At 28.8% G+C, this 20,226-nt stretch overlaps 1 protein-coding gene across 4 annotated transcripts in view; it reads right to left on the bottom strand.

Moving 5' to 3' along the window:
* Positions 1–2,597: 2,597 nt before the first annotated feature.
* LOC100200237 (uncharacterized) overlaps positions 2,598–20,226 on the bottom strand; it is a 30,100-nt gene continuing 12,471 nt past the window's right edge. For 2 of the 4 annotated variants that reach the window (XM_065812345.1, XM_065812346.1), the window contains 15 exons: positions 19,276–19,429; positions 18,867–19,070; positions 18,605–18,723; positions 17,579–17,717; positions 17,198–17,431; positions 14,944–15,440; positions 14,684–14,852; positions 11,799–12,359; positions 11,291–11,619; positions 8,411–8,555; positions 6,243–8,312; positions 5,515–5,667; positions 3,976–4,269; positions 3,747–3,904; positions 2,598–3,651 (listed from right to left, as the gene is read on the bottom strand). In XM_065812345.1, coding sequence (XP_065668417.1) covers positions 3,040–3,651; positions 3,747–3,904; positions 3,976–4,269; positions 5,515–5,667; positions 6,243–8,312; positions 8,411–8,555; positions 11,291–11,619; positions 11,799–12,359; positions 14,684–14,852; positions 14,944–15,440; positions 17,198–17,431; positions 17,579–17,717; positions 18,605–18,723; positions 18,867–19,070; positions 19,276–19,429 — 5,838 coding nt within the window. In that variant the 3' untranslated portion in view covers positions 2,598–3,039. The remainder of the gene's footprint in view (positions 3,652–3,746; positions 3,905–3,975; positions 4,270–5,514; positions 5,668–6,242; positions 8,313–8,410; positions 8,556–11,290; positions 11,620–11,798; positions 12,360–14,683; positions 14,853–14,943; positions 15,441–17,197; positions 17,432–17,578; positions 17,718–18,604; positions 18,724–18,866; positions 19,071–19,275; positions 19,430–20,226) is intronic. The other 2 variants (XM_065812344.1, XM_065812347.1) reach the window with 1 other exon arrangement.

Raw genomic sequence — 20,226 nt, 5'->3', positions numbered from 1 at the left:
AATGTTTAGATCACCAGCTATAAAGACATGATCTCGCGTTTTATTGATATTAATAATATCAGATGAGTTTTAAATTTTTTTAAATTACCTGATGGTGGTCTATATGTCGCGTTTACAATTATGTTTTTTGTGTTTTTATTTTTTAATTCAATACATAATGACTCACAATCTATTTCACTCACACAGAGATCGTTACGTAAACTATAATTAATTGAGTCGTGGATAAAAATACTTACGCCCCCACCAATACCAAAATTACGTGGTTGATGAACTGATTTGTAATTAATTAGTTCAAATTCCGCATTTGTTTTACCACACTTACACCAAGTTTCCGTAAGACAAATAATTTTAAAGTCGTGTTTTAATTCAGCCAACAAAAACTTAAAAATTTCAAAAATTTTTTTTAAACTTCGAACATTAATGTTTAAAATTGAAAAAAAGTTTCCTTTTTTTGTAGATATTGTAAAGATTGAAAAACTGTATAGTATTGACTTTCAATTTTTTGATTAAAATTATCAGAGTCATTTCGTCCCTGAGAATGATATTTTCATCAAAAAATTTAATTATTAGGTTTTCCTCCATTTTTTTGTTTATTTGTTTTTGTTTTTAAAAAAAATAAGATAAAATAATAATAATAGAAAATAAAAAAGACACTTGTAAACACACAAAGTTGCAAATAAAAAATAAAACTTAACTCTTGCCTTCTTGGCACGGTTTTTTTGATACCCAATCGCGCACAATTAGCTTATCAAATGACATATGCAAATTTTCCCAGCTGCCTTTCAGTTTTCATTCTTCTCTCAAGTCTTTTCTTATTACGTTAGTTTTGTAGCAAAAATCTTCATTAATGGAAATACTTTCACCCTTTAATTTAAAAGAATTTTTTAAACCTTCCACTTTATCTTTGTAATCTAAAAGTTTTATCATGGCTTTTTTGGATCTTTGCGTCTGCAGCGATGCGCTCGTTCAATTTTAACATTTTTAACCCTGAAAGTCTGTTCAAACAGTTGGATCACTTTTGTTTCACTTTCCGTCCATGTTTCATTTTCGTTTTCTTTCAGTCCATCAATCATGAGATTATTTCTTCGTGACCGATCTTCAATTTCTCTTAGTTTTTTTTTAAGGTCGGTAAACTCTATATTTTTGTGTGCTACATTTTTAGAAACTCTTTCTTTCTCGATAGATTCAATATTACTTTTAATCATTTTTGCAATGAGTTCTTCGTGAAAATTTAAGCTTTCTTTTATATCAAATACATCCTTTTCGAGTCTTTTAATTTTTTTCCATACTGTCGATAATATTTATCGACAGTATGGAAAAAATTTATTACTGTATTTCATTTATTTTGTTATTTTGTGCTTTCGTGATAATGTAAAATTATAAAATAATTTACTAGCTTTTGTGATAATCTAAAGTTTTAATAAACTTTTAGTAAATTTAACTTTTGTATGTAAATATTATTTGTTTTTAATTTATGTTTATAATACTATTCAACTATAAGCTGTATTGAACAATCATTAATGGATAATATTAGTGTAAATTTCGTTAGTACAAATTACAAATATATATATATATATATATATATATATATATATATATATATATATATATATATATATATATATATATATAATACAAAACAAGAAGATTGTTAATTTTACCCATAGTTTTTTTACCTTACCTTAAGTAAACCGATGTATAGTTTACTTACCTTAAGTAAAACTGATCTATAGTTTACTTACCTTACCTTAAGTAAAACTGATCTATAGTTTACTTACTTTACCTTAAGTAAACTTAATTTATTTTCACAATACAGTTATTTTACATTCACAAATTGTTATAAAAAATTAAAAACTTTTTTTAATGTTATTTTATACAAGTTGTTTTTATTTTTCAAATCTCTTTAAAAATATTTCATACCATCATAAGCTTAGAAAATATCTCATACCATCATAAGCTAGAAAATATCATAAAGAAAGATAGAGAAATGAATGAAAACAACGAAAAGGATGAGGAGTAAAAAAAACTATCAAGCAGCATGCTTTCCTTTCTGCTGCTTCAAACACAGATAAGCAAGAATAATTTACATTTCTACCTGACATACTGCAAAGTAATGATCCTGAATTTGACTTGGAAGATAAGGAATGTGAAGGTTATTCATTAATAAAGATGTATCTTTATGGCTTAGTTATTCTTCTGCAACTAATCTTATTGTTCTTTGTAAACTTTTTGTTTTACAAACTCTTTTTGAAAATTCATTCTTAAAAAGGAATTTTTTAAAACAGTAAAAGTTTTTACTGTTTCAAAAACATTTTGTAACAAACGTGCACAAATCAAAGAATTGACACTTTAGTTGTACATGAAGTACAAGTACGGTGAATCGGTTGTGTAATATAAGATATAATGTATAATAATATATAGATATATACAGGATAATAATATAAGACAAGTAATTTGATAACTTAAACAGAAAAAAAGATTAACAATCTAAAACTTATAGTACATATTTTTATACTCATATATTAGAACCTCAAAATATCTCTGCCTAGGACCCTAAAATGATTTAATCCGTCACTGATTGTAATAAGTAGACTTCGTTATCATACAAGTGAAAGAGATTGTATTCCATAAAAAAATTACATCATTTCTGTTATTTACATAGTATTTTAAATATTAACAATGAGTGCACTTGTACGCAATTTTTAAATTCGTTATCGAGATGAAATAACTCGTGCGTAAACAAAAACAGCTTAAAAACAACAAACCGTGTCACGTGATGTGTTTGACGAAAACAAACAACTTGTTTTAATTACAATATAAAAACATTGAAATATATACACGTAAGAGAAACGATCAACTGTCAGTGTCATTTCGACTTTTCATGGCTATTGTTTAAGCGTGTTCTTGGATGCAATTCTTGTCGGACCGACGTCGGTACTAATATCGACTTGGAGGATTGCTTTATAAGGTATATGTTTAAGCTTAAAACTTTTTTTATCCTTTCATTCGATTTAACATTTGAGGTTGAAAAAAATAATTTTATCGATGTGGATTTTTACGATTTGATTTGACGATGCTCCTCCTAGTTTTATTTCTGACAGTTTCAGAATGGTTTGCTAGTTTGTTATGCGTAATATTATCAATACCAAGTCTATCAGTGTCTGATCGATTTGCTAGTTTGCTTTGCGTAACATCAGCTATACCAAGTCTAACGGTGTCTGATTGGTTTGCTAGTTTGTTATGCGTAATATTAACAATACCAAGTGTGGTATTTGAAAGAATTTTACTTAATTTTGACAAAGTTTTATTATCATTTCCTGCATTGTTTTTTTCGCTTAATGACTTAATTCTGGATAGCATGTCAGTGTTTGCATCACTATCCATGAGACCTCTTTTATTGTGAATATTTTCAAACTTAAATGCGTCAATTTCCACAGTAGTTGCATTACTAGTAGGACAACGCATTTTTCCGAGTAAATTGAATGCTTGTTCTTCTTCAAGTGCGTAGTCGTATATTATAAACTCGTCTACCCAACCTATAAGCTGCCGATTATCAAAGTCGTAGCTCCCTATACTTGCTTTATAACCCCAATCTAAAGAAAGCAAACCTCTTCCTTCTTTGCTGCCTCGCTCTTTGCCATCCACAAATATCTATAAAAAATTAGTAAGTAAATAAAAAATAAATTAAAAAAAAAACAGTGTGTTATAAGTCCTTTTTTTGTGATCAGATAAAAGAAAAAAATAACCTTGGCAAGCCCTTTGTACGCATCGTATGTAACACATATATGCATCCAAACTCGTGGCAGAGTTACTTGATCAGTAAGAATACTGAATACTATAGTACCATATTCATCACGATGAAACCAACGTACTCCCCCTCCATCCAACTCAAAATGATAACCGCCTAGAAAAAAATTAAAATATTTTTAAAATCGACTAGCAAGAATTTAAAAACACAAAAAGTTATGCAACTACCTAAAAAATTTCGTTGGCTCACTTCTCGTATTGTACTAAATATTGAATGCTTTCCGCTCATATTATCGGTTTGGATATTAACCCAACAAGCTATGGATATTCCGTTTCTAGGCTTAAAAAGGAAAGTGTGAGCTGATATTATTATCTGACCATTTCTAGAAAGATCTGCGTAATGGCCACAAATTTGAGGGTGCTCGCGGATTAAAGTGTTCTTGTCCAAATACCCACTATTTCCGTGACCTGATTGATCTAGCACCATACTATTTATTATAACTTCAAAGTCAAGTAAACAAACTAAAAATAAATAAAAAAATCAGAACCTCTCTCTCTCTATATATATACATACATACATATCTCTCTCTCTCTCTCTCTCTCTCTCTCTCTCTCTATATATATATATATATATATATATATATATATATATATATATATATATATATATATATATATATAAATATATATATATATATATATAAATATATATATATATATATATATATATATATATATATATATATATATATATATATATATATATATATATATATATATATATACTTGAATATTAAATATACACACGCACAGACATTATGTAACCTAATGATGTAACTTAGTAAACCTAAATAATGACAAATAGTTTTGCTAACTTTTATAATACAACAGTTTCAGTTTCAAAGTAGAATTTTTTATATTTAGAGTAATTTAGAAATTTTCTTGATAATAATTTTAAAATTTTCTACTATATAGTTATAATTATGAAGGAGATCAGCATGGCAAACTTTGGAAGTAGCCTTGATTATTTAGACAATTTAATTTTTAACAAAATCGATTGGATATTACAACTAACAATCCAGGAGTAGAGGGTGAAAATCAAATTTAAAATTTATAGTCAAAATCAATTTTTAAGTTGAAAAAAAAAGAGAATTTTAATTCAAGATTAAAATTCTTTCTTAAAAAACTAAAAGTTGTTTGTTAATTGGTAGAAATAGTAAAAAATACTAATAGCTACATACTACTCAGCAAGTAGTTATTATCAATGCAGTCATATAATGTCACGCCAGTTTTTGGGCTCAATTGAAAGTTCTTACTTTAACTATTGCAACCAGAATCTAAGAATTATTCTAAAATATCATTCAAGTGGAAATTAAACCTATAGCTATGTTTCAAGAGTTATTAACGATTATTAATTCATTATTGAACTCAACTTGTTATGTTTCATAACAGTGGGTTATTGCTAGGTCATATTACCAGAAAAAGAAACCCCAGAGCTTTTAAAAAAATGACAAAAACCTTTATAAAAAACAAGAAAAGAAGATTCAGCTAATCACTTATTAAATAGCATCAAGAGAAAAAGTTTTGTAGAACGCTCTTTCAGAAATCACATCTTAGAAAAAGCTAAAAAAAAATTTTTGTTACAAAAAAGATACCAAACTAACAAAAGTTTTTCTTTAAGAGATTACACTACTACATGACTTTCAAACAGGAAACAATTTCAAAAGAATTCAAAATTTAAAAAAAAAACAATTTCAAAAAAATTACCAGGACAACTAGGTTTGTAACAACTAATTAACTCAGTCTCATATCCATCTTCAGGACAGTTTTTTGTATTGCAAAGTCGATAACGAACACTTGTACCTGTTCCACAGGTAGTACTACATGGTGTGTAAGATGACCAGCTGTAGGGATTCACTTCTAATGGATAACAGGAGTATATAATTTGAAGTTGTGAACAAAAAACAGATTTTTAATTATAAATATTTCTTTTTTGAAACACTATAATTTTATATTTATACAAAAGTATTAAAATTATAAAATTTAAATAAAAATTAAAATCTTTTAAAGTGTTTTCTATAAAGTATGTATGCAGATATGGAGGGAGGGAAAGGGGTTATCCAAAAACATGCAAATGCGTACTAGGAGGGGGGAGTGTGTTAAAGACAGTGAGTACATACAAAGTACTCAAAATCAATATTATGTCATGAAACAGTTAAATCAAATTAACTAAGACTTTAGCTTTGTATTAAATAATGCATATGTATGCAGAAGGGGAAGGGTTATTGAAAACATACAGATGCTTACAAGGGGAGTCCTAATTCAGTGGTTTTGCTGCATACATACACTATGGATGCCCCTAAACTAATTATTAACAAATTGGTATCTAATAGGCATAACTGAAAAATACATAAAAATAAATATTCAATATATAAATATACAATGTAAAATATTTAAACAATGTACAACATAATATAAAATAAAAAATATTGTACCAGGACACTCATCAAGAGCACAAGGTGACGATTCTACTTCAACACTTCCTGATGGACATTCCGCTACAGAGCAACGCCTAAACCTTTTCTTTTCTCCTCTGCCACAAGTTGTACTGCATACACTATAAGGAGTCCAATCTCCACCATCCTCATTAATAGAAGAATCATCTGAAACCGAAGAAGGACTTAAACTATAAGCCATCTGAACATCCAATGGTGGTGGTGTGGTGAGCGTTTCAAGGTAAACAGAACTTTCAATAATAGGCATTGCACCAGATGATGATGATAAAGGGAATGGAATCTGCAATGGTGGTGAGGGTGGTGGGGGTGGGGGTGGAGGTGGTAAAGGAGGAGGAGGAGGAGGATGAGGAGGAGGATGAGGAGGAAAAGGAGGAGGAGGAGGGGGAAAGTAAGTTGGCTGAGATGGGAGTGAAAATGACAACGATGTTGACTGTTCTATATAACTTGATGGTTGTGCAACCGGTGGAGGATGCCGAAGAGAAGTATCTTCATCCTCCATAGACTTTCCTTCCATATATTTATTGTAATACTCCACAAATCTTGGATCTGGGGCTGAAGGAAGCAATTCATCAGGAGTATACTTCGTATTGTCATGGTAAACATTAGATGAATGAGGAGTAGCTAAAGGATTTTTGAATGCATATTGTTCAGAAAGACCAACATTTGGAAAAATTGGATTACATCCTCCACTCCGTGTACAAGGATTTTCAAACTCATATGGCTTAGAAAAAGTTTCTTGGTTATTATTAGAAAAATATTGTTGTGGATCTTGAAAAAGATGATTGTTTTGAAATAATGGCTGATTTTCGCTCTGCAATTGATGATTCAATAGGTTTTGTTGAGTTTGTGTCTGCTCAACAAATGATTGAGTTGATCCAGTGTTCCAAGGATTGCTATAAGGCATTTCTGGTTCAACTATTGCCTCATTAACTCGGTGTTGATCTGGAAGTAAACCTGCAGAAATCTCTGATTCTGGGCCTGTCTCTTGATTCATATAAGTTAAATAATCTTTATAATTTTTCATAAATGCAAGGTTTGATTGTTCAAGATCATTTTGTTGCCACATATTATTCTGATGAAGCAAATTATTTTCATGATTTAGTAACATATTATTCTTCATGGCAAAGTGAGCATATATTCTTTTTTCAAGGTCTGGTATATGTTCTGCAAGACTTTGAAGAACTTCTTCAGTAATGCCATTTTCTCTGAGTTCTGGAAAATTAGTAAGAACTTCAGCAGAATTTATAAGGGGAGCATGATGCATTGGTAAATGTTGCGGAAGACCAAATGAATTTGTAGCTCTAGGAAACATAGCAGCTATATTTATATTTGATGGAATATTTTTGTAATAATCAGTAACTGGTTTACAATCACCAAAATTGTTTCGCTTGCAGTTTGGCAAATGGTTATCAAAAAAATTTTGAATAAGCTTTTCTTTGTTCTTCTTATCATCAATATTTTTTTTGTTTTCGAATTCTTGTAACAATGGCTTCATCTGATTATCATTGGAAAACTCTTGTAACAATGGTTGTTTCATTTCATCATTAAGACTGGAAAACTGTTGAATATTATCACCAAGCTGAAAAATATTTTTTACATTTTTTTGTTGGGTAGGTTTATGAAATAAAAAATTATTTGGTTGACTTGGTTTATGTTGAGGGTGCGATGGCTTGGTATGCGAAGCGACTTTTATTGGCAGCTTGTGAGAGGGGATCATTGGTTCAGAAAAACTCATGTTTTTAAAAAAATGTAAATTAAATTTAGGCTTTGGGTAACTTGTATGGAGAATTTGTTTTGCAAGATTTACCCCTGGAGTTAATTGTCTTTGCAAGGCATTATCTTCAGGAGCTTTATGAACTTTATTTAATTTGAGAGGAGTGTGAGGTAATCTTATTCCATCGTTATCAAAAACTCGATTAGACTTCTTCGGAGGAATCTTGTGCTTATAATCACCTGTTTGTTCATTACTATCTTTATCTTTGTGAATATCTCCTCTAAGAAATAGATCATCAATCTCGGAATGAGATAAGCTGGCTTCATTGTTTTCATCTAAGGTAATTTAGAGAAAAAAATAGATTGGCCATAAAATACTAAATTTATCAAATTCATAACAAAAGCGAACTTTGCTATATATAATTTAAATATACCGTTTTGACAGCCGAAAATTTCGAACCTCATACATATATGAATACCATGCCAAGCACGAGGATTAATTCGTACAAATCGAGCTTGTATGGGATGCTTCAAAAAATGCTTAACAATACTTGTGCGATCAACATTGCCAAGAAAAAGCTGCAAAAACAAAAGTATTCAAAATTAAAAAATTTAAAAATAAATACAAAAAACTAAGGTATGTGGCAACAAATTGTATCAAGCAGCAAAAAAACAATCGGGAGAGCAAGTGTGCCACAAAACCATTGATTAAGTGCATTTGTTGTTATTCAAATGAAAGTTGAGGTAATGAAAGCTATGGATATTGGATGAATGCTATAGAGCCATATTGGATGAATGCCATGAAAGCTGTAGTGGATACTGGATGTTCAACAACAATCATCTTTCAAAAATTGGTTTCTGATGACAGACTTGTGCTGTTGAGCAATTTAAAGATAAAAGCATTCGGGAACAAAGTTCAAAGATTTGTTGGAATGCTTTGGAATCTCTGGAGCAGATGAATGCTTAAAATGAGATGAAGATGATTACTAATGAGTCAGGGGTTTTATTGGAAATATGTGTGGGGCAGTATAAAGTAAAAGAAAAGACTGCCAAAGGATCAGGTTTCACTGATTGCAATAGTTGATTGAAATAAAAAAAAAGTTTGACCAGTGCTAGACTGGAGGGAAGCTAAGAAATTCTTTGAGGTATTTACAAAAGATTCAGACATCTGTAAAGAGAAATTGAGGCAGTGGAGACAGAAGATTAACAAACCTGCAATCATTAACCTAGGCAAAACATATGTCCAGCTGAAAACAGATGAGACTGTAGCCATATCTAACGGTGATATTTCAGAACAAACTGTCTGACACAACTTAGATTCAGACTAAATGTGGCACCAATAATTATGACTTCCGTAGTAGACACCATTGTTGAATAAGATAAAATGTTGAGGAAAGAGACATCTACATGTGTGGATGGTATTTTTGTGTATGAGAATGTGGTATCATAAGTATGTGAGTATGAGCATGGATATCATTAATCATTTTTCTAAATTATGGCTTAAAAAGTAAAGATGGTGATAATCAGTGAAGAATTTTGGAGGAAAACTGATGTGATCAAAAGAAAATCAAACGGATAAAATCCAGCTGACAAGTGGGTGGGATGATGAGATCCATAATGAAGGAGTGCTGTGTATTAAAGGAAATAAAGTGTGAGAAAGTGAACCTGCTTGTAGAAAATGGGAAGTGTGAGACAACAAAGATAAAGTTTGGGTTGATGCTAATTGCTTAGCATTGGGAGCTCTTGTTCAAATTAGTGGAGGCATCGTTAAAAACACAACATGGCTATGGACCAATCTGAAGTTCATGAAAGTATGGCAGAACCAGGTACCAATTTGTGTGTTTTTAATATAGTTTTGGCATAAGAGCTCAATATTCTGCAATTGTTCACAAACTTTGTAACGGTCTTACACTGAATATCTGATACTTTAGCAAGGAAATTGAGGCTGTTAAAAGCATTAAGTGAACTATTAATACAGCTAACAGCAAATCGGTTTTGGGAGTTTGTTGATGAATACAACTCAGATGTTGACATGAAGACGATATCATCAAAGACAATATGGCCTATCTGTTAACAAGTGTACCTAGTTGGTGGACAAAAATATTGAGAGCTCTAAACATTGTGGTGGGATATTGCTCTACTCCAATGTGTCAATGGGATATATAATATCACATTGACACATTGGAGTAATACAAATTTATGTTTTTTTCAGAAGAAATTTCTATTTGCAACAGAAAAAGAAATATGCAAGATAATCTGAGAGTGTGAACCATGTCAATCCATACATCCAGCGCTTGTTGCATGAATGCACAGGAAGTTAGAAACTAAAAAGGATTGGAAAAGATAAGACAGATATTACTCTTTACAAAAGAGTTCATAAGTTAAGTTTAATCGATTGTGGTTCTTCAAGAGTCAAACTTTTGCAGCAGCTGTCACACTCACAGGGAAGCATCGAAATGATCCAACATCTATAACTTTTGCAAAAAAAGAGTGCTTGGATAATATTAACAGATAGCAAATCTGCATTCAGAAGTAAAAAAATCAGAAAGTCTCTAGAGACTTTTACTAAGCCTCAAGCATACTACTACCTATTAGGGAATAGCAACATCAAGATAAACCACTGCACTGTTAAGCAAATGACAGAGAAATTGAGAACCTCCATAATGGAGTCTAGGTAATGTTAAATTGAGAACCTCCATAATGGAGTCTAGGTGCATCGTTATAATGTCTTAAATAGAAAAAAATGGGTAAGTCTGATGGAAAAATGGCATTTTATTACTTATAGGATTGAAACACAAGAATGATTTTTCAACAAATGGGTTTAAAACTTTTCAGGTTACTGAACATGTTTGGTTGAAAACCCCCAAGGTGCATTGTGTGACGAAGTGGCATCCTGCTACAATAACTTCGGACATATCGAAATAAATAGTCAAGATGGATGGGATGCCAAGCTATATGAAGTACGTCAGACCAAGAAGTGGAATGCAACAAAGCTGAATAAGTGATATGATTTTTTTTAACAAATATAAAAACATTCAGAATGTTTTTATTTTTATTAAAAAAATGAAAAATATTTGAGTAAGTTGCATTTTTGTAGGTTTTATAAAAATTAATTAGTTTCAATACAATTTAATGGCTCTTATCAAAATTTTACATGATAATATATAAATATACACAGTGCAGTTAGATAACGATAAAGAAAAAAAAATTCTTATAAAAATAAATAAACTTCTTTTCCATGTCCTAAACTGCTAAAAAAAGTTGTTAAATTAACAAAAAATCAAACTATAAAACAAATATTTTTTTAAACTTACTCTTTCATCATCATTTTCTCTATACCATTCTAATGAATTTTCATTTTCACTGTAACCAAGCCGATAACTAGCTACCCAATTATCATGAGCAATATATCCTTGAGTTGCGATTCCAGTAACTGTTTTTACTTCACCTAAATCTGCTTGAATATATTGCCTTAAATTAACATCATGAGCGCACCAGCAACCTTTTATATCTGATTGATCAATTGATTCTCGAATCAACCTGCCATAGTATGGAAAGTGTATTAAATCTAATGAAGACGATGCTGATAGATGCATATCATCTACTTCACCATTAGAAACTCCAAGTGGATTATTGCAAGACTCTGAAAAAAATATAGTTTAAAACTTATTTAAATGATTTTATTTTATTAAAATTAATTCAAATTTCATTAATTAAAATGAAACTTAAAATTTACTTAAGTTTGAACTTAATGAATGAATTCTTATAATTATTTAAAATTTGCAAAAATGTTAACACTTAAGATTTTTTTAAAAAAAAAACCTTTTGGTGAAACTTCATTCCTGGTTTGCGCTTCTGTATCTTCCATAAAAATTGGAAGGCTACCAAATGAGTCATATGGATCTGGTAACAAATCCATAGCACACCCATAAACTTCAGCTCTCATGCATAAATGATTACCATACCATGATTGAGGTCGTATTCTTACAAATTTTCCATCAACTGGATGGTGAAAGTAATGATGCTTAACTGTGTTTTTATCTGAGTTAGCTTCAAACACTTTATCGTATCCTTTTTCTTTATAACAGTTCCATATAGCTCTGTTATCACTGTAGCAAAACAAAAAAGAAGTTACCCAATTATCAAATATTGACAAACCTTGTGTAGCAACTCCAGTCAATGATGTCATTTCAGATAGTTCAATTTCTAAGTATGGATTTTTATCTTCTTTATTTGCACACCATGCTGTACGAGCAGGATCTCCAAAAAAAGAAGCAAGATTAACTCTTCCATAATAAGGTTTATGGAGATTGTAAGTTGAGCTGGCAGATATTTGTGAGTCTTTTATCAATTTAGACTGCATCCCTAATGCTTTTTGGCAATCTAGAGTGAATTATATATATATATATATATATATATATATATATATATATATATATATATATATATATATATATATATATATATATATATATATATATATATACATGTATATATACATATATATATACAGTGGTACCATAAAGTTTGGACAAGTTCAGATAATTCAAATAAATATTTTTTGTGAGCAATTTAAAAAAAAAAAGCTATAAAAGAGGCATTAATAATTTTTTTCATTTCTCTGCAAAATTACAAAGTTAAAACTTAAAAAAAAAAAAATCAATTATCAGGTTTTAAAATAAAACAAAAAGTTGATTAAATAAAATACAAGAAAAATAAAGTGAAAATTAAATTTGGGTGAATCCAGGTTTAGCAGTAAAAATACATTTATTTTCAGTACTTAAAATAGCCACCCTTAGCTTTAAACACATTTTTACATGCCGGGACATTGACTCTATTAATTTCATGCATAATTCTTTTGGAATTGAGTTCCTTCAAGAAAAATGCTTTCAAGAACTTCCTTTAAGTGTTTGGCTTGTGATTTTAACACTACATATTTTAAGGTTCATCTAAGACCAAATGTTTTCAATAGAATCAGGTGATTAGGTATGCCATGGCAATAAAAGTATTTTTTTAGATTGTAAATATTCTTTAATAATCTTGGCTGCATGGCAAGGCGCACCATCTTGTTGGTATTAAAAGTTGCTAGATCTTTGGTAGAATTTTGATATTGATGGTTTTAAGCACATTTCCAGGGCGTCATTTAAAAAAAACTGATTTGTTGAGCCATTGTATATCTTTATGGACCCAGCATCTTCCAAACAGTCTCTCTACTTATACCAAAGCCATTTTTCATATTGTTAAACTCCGGTTGTAATTTTTGGATTGAGTATTTCAGATTTATGTTGATATAATTCAATATTTCATGATATATGTTGCATTTCTCTTGTTGTTTACAATGATGCTACATTCTTCTTGATCATCCAGTTATTTAGACCATCCAGACTTTGGTGGTTTAAACATAGTACCTGTGTTTTTATAATTTTGAATTGTTGTGCAAACATTTCTCTGATGTAATCAATTTTTTAGCAATTCTAAAGTTGTTCAATGTACCTAAATTGTACAAAGTTATCATTTACGTTCTTATTGCAAGCGTTATCATTTGCGTTCTTATTACAAACAAAACATTTTGAGCCCATTTCAAGCAGTTAAATACTTTATATATTGCAAACATTTAAAACGCAAGATTATATCTTGCATTTTAGATGTTGCTATATATAAAAATTGATTATAATATCAATAAGAATGACTTTTATTACTAAATGTCATGCCCAACTTGATGAATCAACAGATGTCTAATTAGCAAAGCAATTAGCAAATTTGTAAACAGGGGATCAATTAGTGGGATATCATTTATTTGGGTGTCGTCCAAATTTAATTGTAATTTTTTTTTCTTGTGTTTTATTTAATTAATGTTTTATTTCTTAATTATCTGTACAAAATTATCATTTGCAAAAAAACTATAAGAGAGGCATTATTATTAAAAAAAATAATACCTCTCTTATAGTTTTTTTTTTTTTAACTTACTTACAAAAAATATTTGAACAAATTTGTACTCGTCCAAACTTTATTGTATTTATCTATCTATCTATCTATCTATCTATCTATCTATCTATATATATATATATATATATATATATATATATATATATATATATATATATATATATATATATATATATATATATATATATATATATATACATATATATATATATATATATATATATATATATATATATATATATATATATATATATATATATATATATATATATATATATATATATATATATATATGCTTAAACAAATATTATAAATGCTGAGGTATATAAATTATTAAGCCGCTAATGATAAAATTTTCAGACACATTTTAGAACCTTGAAAACATGTGACTGTTTAAGTTGACATACAAGATAGCTCAAAGCATTAAAATTTAAAAAGCATAAAAGTTAACAAATCCACCTCCTCAAAGCTCCAGTGGCCTCCAGAGGGTACCAATAGAGTTGATAAGAATATTCATTTTATTTTTAAACTTTATTTGAAACCCCTTCTCAACCCTAAACTTTGAAACACACGCCTTGTTAAACAAGGCTGCTGCGCAAAGAAAACAGGTTAAGCATAGGGTGGACTTGAACCTTGTGATAATGAGCTGAATGTTCTACCACTAATCTACTATTACAGTTATATATTTGATTGTTCACTTTGTCTAGTAACTTAGGCAAACAATATTCATAAAAACAAATTTAACATAAAAAACTCAGGACCTGTTTCAAAACTGCATCTCTTCATTAATAACTCAATCTTGTTGGGGGGTAAAGCTTTTGCAAATATATAAAATTCATCAATTTCACCATTCAACACTCTTAGCCCTTTATGGCGACCAATCCCAGCATGCCCGCTCCAATCTTGAGATAGTGTACCAACACCATTTGCCTAAACAAAAAGGTTTTTATTATTTTAAATAACATCAATTTAATTTTTGCAAGAAAAATTTAGAATGATATAAAATATATTTTATAATTACCTCAGCACCAAACTTTCCATTTACAAACACTGTAGCTTTCCCTGATAAACTTGAGTAAGTAGCAGCGCAATGTGTCCAAATGTGTGCAGGAACCATAAGTGGGGAAGAGACATTAAAAACAACATCTTTAGCTTCATTGCGATGAAACCACCTTAATCGGCCTCTATCAACTTCAAAATGAAATTGACCATCTTTATGAATTGAATCTTTTCCACCAATTGTGTCAAATATAGAATGCTGCCCACCGTTGCTAAACAACTTTATCCACACTGCTATAGTTATTTCTGACTTAGGTTTGTTAATAAAAAACTCACCATCAAAATATAAATCTCCACCATTAATTTTTAAACCTCTCTCACAAGATTTACTGAACATAACAATATCTATTGGGTGGTTTAAATGTGCATCATTGTGATGTCCGCTGACATCAGGAACAACATTATCATGAATCTCATCAAAGTCAAGATGAACAATGGGTATAACATCTAGTGTTTCTGCTAAAACATTTTTTAAAAGAGAAGTTATAAAAACATTAGAAAATAAGAAAATTTAAACTAACAATTTATAATAAATAAACTTAAAAAATATATATTAAATTACAGTTAAAATAACAAAAAAATGTTAACACTAACTTTTTATTTTTATTTATTTTTAACAAATTTACTCCCAACAAGACTGCAAGCAACCATTATTTAAGTTGCTAGCTAACAGAAAGCAAAACAAAACAAAAAAAGACTGCAAACAACCACTATTTAAGTTGCTGGTTGTTACTATTTAAGTAGCTAGTTAACAGAAAACAAAAAAACAAAAAACAAAAAAAAGTTAAGGAAAGCAGTTGATAGAAGTTAAGGAAAGCAGTTGATAGAAGACTTAAGAAAAAATGAAGATGGTAAAGAATGTTGAAACATTGATGGTTCTGATACATCATATGAAAAGAGAGCTTATAAAGAAGAAGAAGGCCAGCATTATGAAGAAGGCCAGCATGCCAACTTAAAAAGTCTTTGATATGTCAAATAATTATTGCCTTACTCTTTCCACTTAAACCACAATAAAACCTTACTATTAGAATAATTAGCAAGTCAGCAGTAGAACAAGAAGATTGAAATCTTTATTGATTGTAGGAGATTAATTTGTTAGACTAAAGATGGTATATTAGAAATTTGTAAATTAAATACTCAAAAACCTTACTAATAGTAAGATTGATTGTTAGGAGGGTAAGGGCAACTTTCAGAGATTTAAAAAAAAAAGAAAAATCCACAGAGGCCAAAATCCAGCAGACAGGAAAACAAAATTAAGCACCAGTTAATTAGTTTAGAGAGTACTAAAGAGAGAGTTCTGGAGAACACTTTTGTAAAACTAACTTCTGGAGAACACTTTTGTAGAACTAACTTTTGGAGAACACTTTTGTTGAACTAACTTCTGGAGACTTTTGTAGAACTATATTAACAGGAGTGTTGTTGGGCCACAAGCTGTAGAAGTGTTTCCGATGTCTAATAATGGATTAACCTGTTTCTCATATATGTAAGAAAGAGTACAGCCCTTAACTTTTAGAGATAATTTAGAGAAAAAGTTCTTTGCAATTTGTTTCGGTTTATCTCTAGGAAAGTCTATAAAACCTGACCCATGCATGAAAGATTGGATGTTAGACTTAAAAAGCATTAAAATTAAAAAATCCACCTTAATAAAAATTTCCACAAATTTCTACTATCTAACTTCTGAGAGTAAATACAAGATTTAGTAAGAGAATAATGCTCTAAAATAGTAACTGCACTAAAACAGTCTAATAAAAGGAGATAAAAAATTTGTAAAGACAAGTATTTACAATTATGCTTGCATTTATATTGCATTAAATATATTTATTTACAATAAAATATTTACAACTAAAATATTTTTAATATTTGATATATTGAGTTTGATATCACAGCACTCGACTGCTAGTGAAACCACTGAAACTTTTTCCAGTATTTTGAGAAACTTTAGTTAATAAAAATCCTAAAAAACTCTTTAGAAAATCTCTACAAAAAAAAAAACTTTGACATAAAAAGTTTCTTGTAACACAAACTCCGTCTAAATAAATAAACTAAATTTATCCATACTTCTGAAAAAATTAATCTCCTTTTTTTTTCTTTTTTATTATTTCTTTTTTATCTATTATTTCATTTTCAATTTGAAAAAAAATTCACAAAAGACTCTTTTCAAAGACCCAGGACTCCAAAATAACTTTCTTAAATTCAGACCTCTACCTCTTAATTACCTTCACTCTGTGTCAGTTGTGTTTCAGTTGCTTTAGGCATATCATCAGGTTCATGGCCAGCAGATGGTATTCCCCCATGTTTATCACCAGTTTCATGATACTCCATCCCACCTTTACTTATTGCTTCTTCTGATTTATGTTGCTCATACTGAAATGGTTCATCTGAGGTTTGAGAGTCTGGAAGTTGAATTAAGTCTGAACTTTTAGAAGAATCCTCTGTCAGCAATCCATTTACTATAAATATTATTAAATATTATGATCTTTTGGCAATAATGCCTATATAAAATAGTTAGCAACAATCAATAAAAATTAATGAATTGATTATTATTCAATTCTAATATGACTTTAAAACTAAAAAAAAAGTTTTTTTAAACCAGTAACCTGGACAACCATAAAGCTCAGCTCTTAAGCAACCTTTACCATGCCATTTTAATGGAGATATGCGTACATACCGACTTATAAATGGTTTTTTTAACCAATGAAGCACAGTACCATTTTGATCATCATTTCCAATAAAATTCTAAAACAAATTCTAAGCCTTTAAAATTTTATTTATTTATATGTAAACAATAATTGAGTAATAATGATTGTTAAAATATGTAACAAAAAGTTTTAATAACTAATGATTGTTAAAATATGTAACAAAAAGACTTTAGGTTTAATAAAGATATTGAAATTGAAGTTTGAACTCATTTGAACACAGAAGATTACTGAAAATTAATGGACAAGCCATGTTTATTAAATAAAAGTATAAGTAAGAAAGATTGAGTCTTTTTTTTATATTATATTGCTCAAAAATAAAAAATAATAATGCAATATAAAAAACACAACAGTATAATAACTAAACTATCAATAATAACAACAATAATATGTAACTTGTTAATAAACATAAAATATCAAAGTTATATATTTTTGACATAACTAAATAATATTGTAAGTATGATCAATATATTTTTGACATAACCAAATAATTTTGTAAGTATGATCAATATTTTTAGAATAATTAGTATCATCATAATGATCAATTTTGTTGATTAGCATCATTCTGGTGGCCATAACTTTTTGGATGATTAGTGTTGATACAATCATAATTTTCCTTAAGATGATTAGTATTGCTACAATGATCAATGTTGTTACGATGATCAAAATTGTTTAAAATGATTAATATTACTACAATGATCAATGTTGTTACAATGATCAATATTTTATAAAATGATTAGTATTGCTACAATGATCAATGTTGTTATGATGATCAATATTGTTAGGGTGATTAATATCATTACAATAGTATCAATAATAACACCATTGTTTCATCAATTGTGTAGTTATGCTAAGATTATTTTCATATTAACATTACACACATACAAAAATACAGATTTGTAAATATAGATTATCCAAGTAGCATACCTTCACAGTTTCTGAATTCTCAGAGTATTCTTTGAAATTGCTCTCTGAGTTGTTAGAATACATTACACGATAAGCTGTTGTCCATTCATCCACCAAACCCATACCTTGAGTGGCCACTCCTGAAACATTACTATTATTATTCTCATTATAAAAAAATAGAAATTTTAAGAATTTTATTTATTTAGAAATATATAGAAACAACATATAATTTAACTGCTTGTTGTTTTTCTTATTTAAAGTAAAGTTCGAAAAAACAGTTTACCAGCAATTTTTTTTACTTGAGCAAGATCAATTTGCAAATATTGGACAGCATCATCTTTATATGGACACCAGCCTCCCAAAGAGCTAGGTACAATCTTTCCTAATCTGGCATGATATGGGAGATGTAAATCATTAAATGATGTGGAGGCTGAAATCTGAGAATCAGAAATTAAACCATTTGATACTCCTTGTGGCCAAGAACAATCTAAAGGTGAAAAACTATTTAGAAACAATTAAACCTTTGTATATATAGAACAAAATTTGCCAAATTATACACATGTGGCACGAACTTTGTTATGATATACACATGCACATAAAATAAGTATGCGATAGTTATGCGCCAATGTAAAACCTATCTTTTGTAAATGCAATATGTTTATATAAAATCAAAACATTGATTGCAATGTTACCTAATGGTTGTATAGTTTCAATGTCATTCTTTTTTACATTTGAAGTAGGTCTTGGAATCAACTCCCTATTTGTCATGCCATCATCTTGGTGTTTGTCTAACCACTTGTGTACAGGAAATTCATAATAGTCTCCATCTTCACTTGTTACTGTCACCTTATTAAAAAAATATTAGACAAAACTATAAATATCTTTTAACAAAAGGGCTTGTACATGGTTTATAAATAGGACTTTTACAAATTAATAAAAATAAAAAAGTTGTTTAAATATGAATAAATAATATTTCTTTTTAAATTTTTTTTTTCTTTTTTTCTAATTTATAAGCATAATTACTAATATAGATATAAAACAATATAATTAACAATAGTTTATAATGGTTATTTTATAATAAAGCTTATTATTGTTAAATTTATAATAAAATTAATTTAAAAATATATTTGATTTAACACTTAGCCTGTAAATATATCAGTGTAAATAGGTTTAAAATAAATAGTTTAAACGATTTTTTTAAAATGTCACAACAAATTAAGATTAAATTTTATAAAGAGAAATAAAACAAACATTTATAAATTTTAACTAGATCTTGAATTTAAATGTTTAATATAAGTGTAATTATTTAAAAGCATAAAGATACTATTTAAAGAAAAATAAGTTTCCTAAACCAGAAAATATCTAAAATCATTGAATTTGGAACCATAATGGACATTAAAGAATTTTTAAATGCACCAAGTTTTGATGAAAGAACTTTTTTAACAAGCAGACTCATATAGTTAAAAGTTAGAAACAACTAATAATGGAGTAATAATGGAGTAATAATGGAGTAATAATGGAGTAATAATGGAGTAATAATGGAGTAATAATGGAGTAATAATGGAGTAATAATGGAGTAATAATGGAGTAATAATGGAGTAATAATGGAGTAATAATGGAGTAATAATGGAGTAATAATGGAG

Source organism: Hydra vulgaris, chromosome 12 (genome assembly GCF_038396675.1).
Source record: "Hydra vulgaris chromosome 12, alternate assembly HydraT2T_AEP".
NCBI lineage: Eukaryota > Metazoa > Cnidaria > Hydrozoa > Anthoathecata > Hydridae > Hydra > Hydra vulgaris.
The sequence above is the reverse complement of the archived record's forward strand: the minus strand, read 5'-3'. Positions and strand labels throughout refer to the sequence as shown.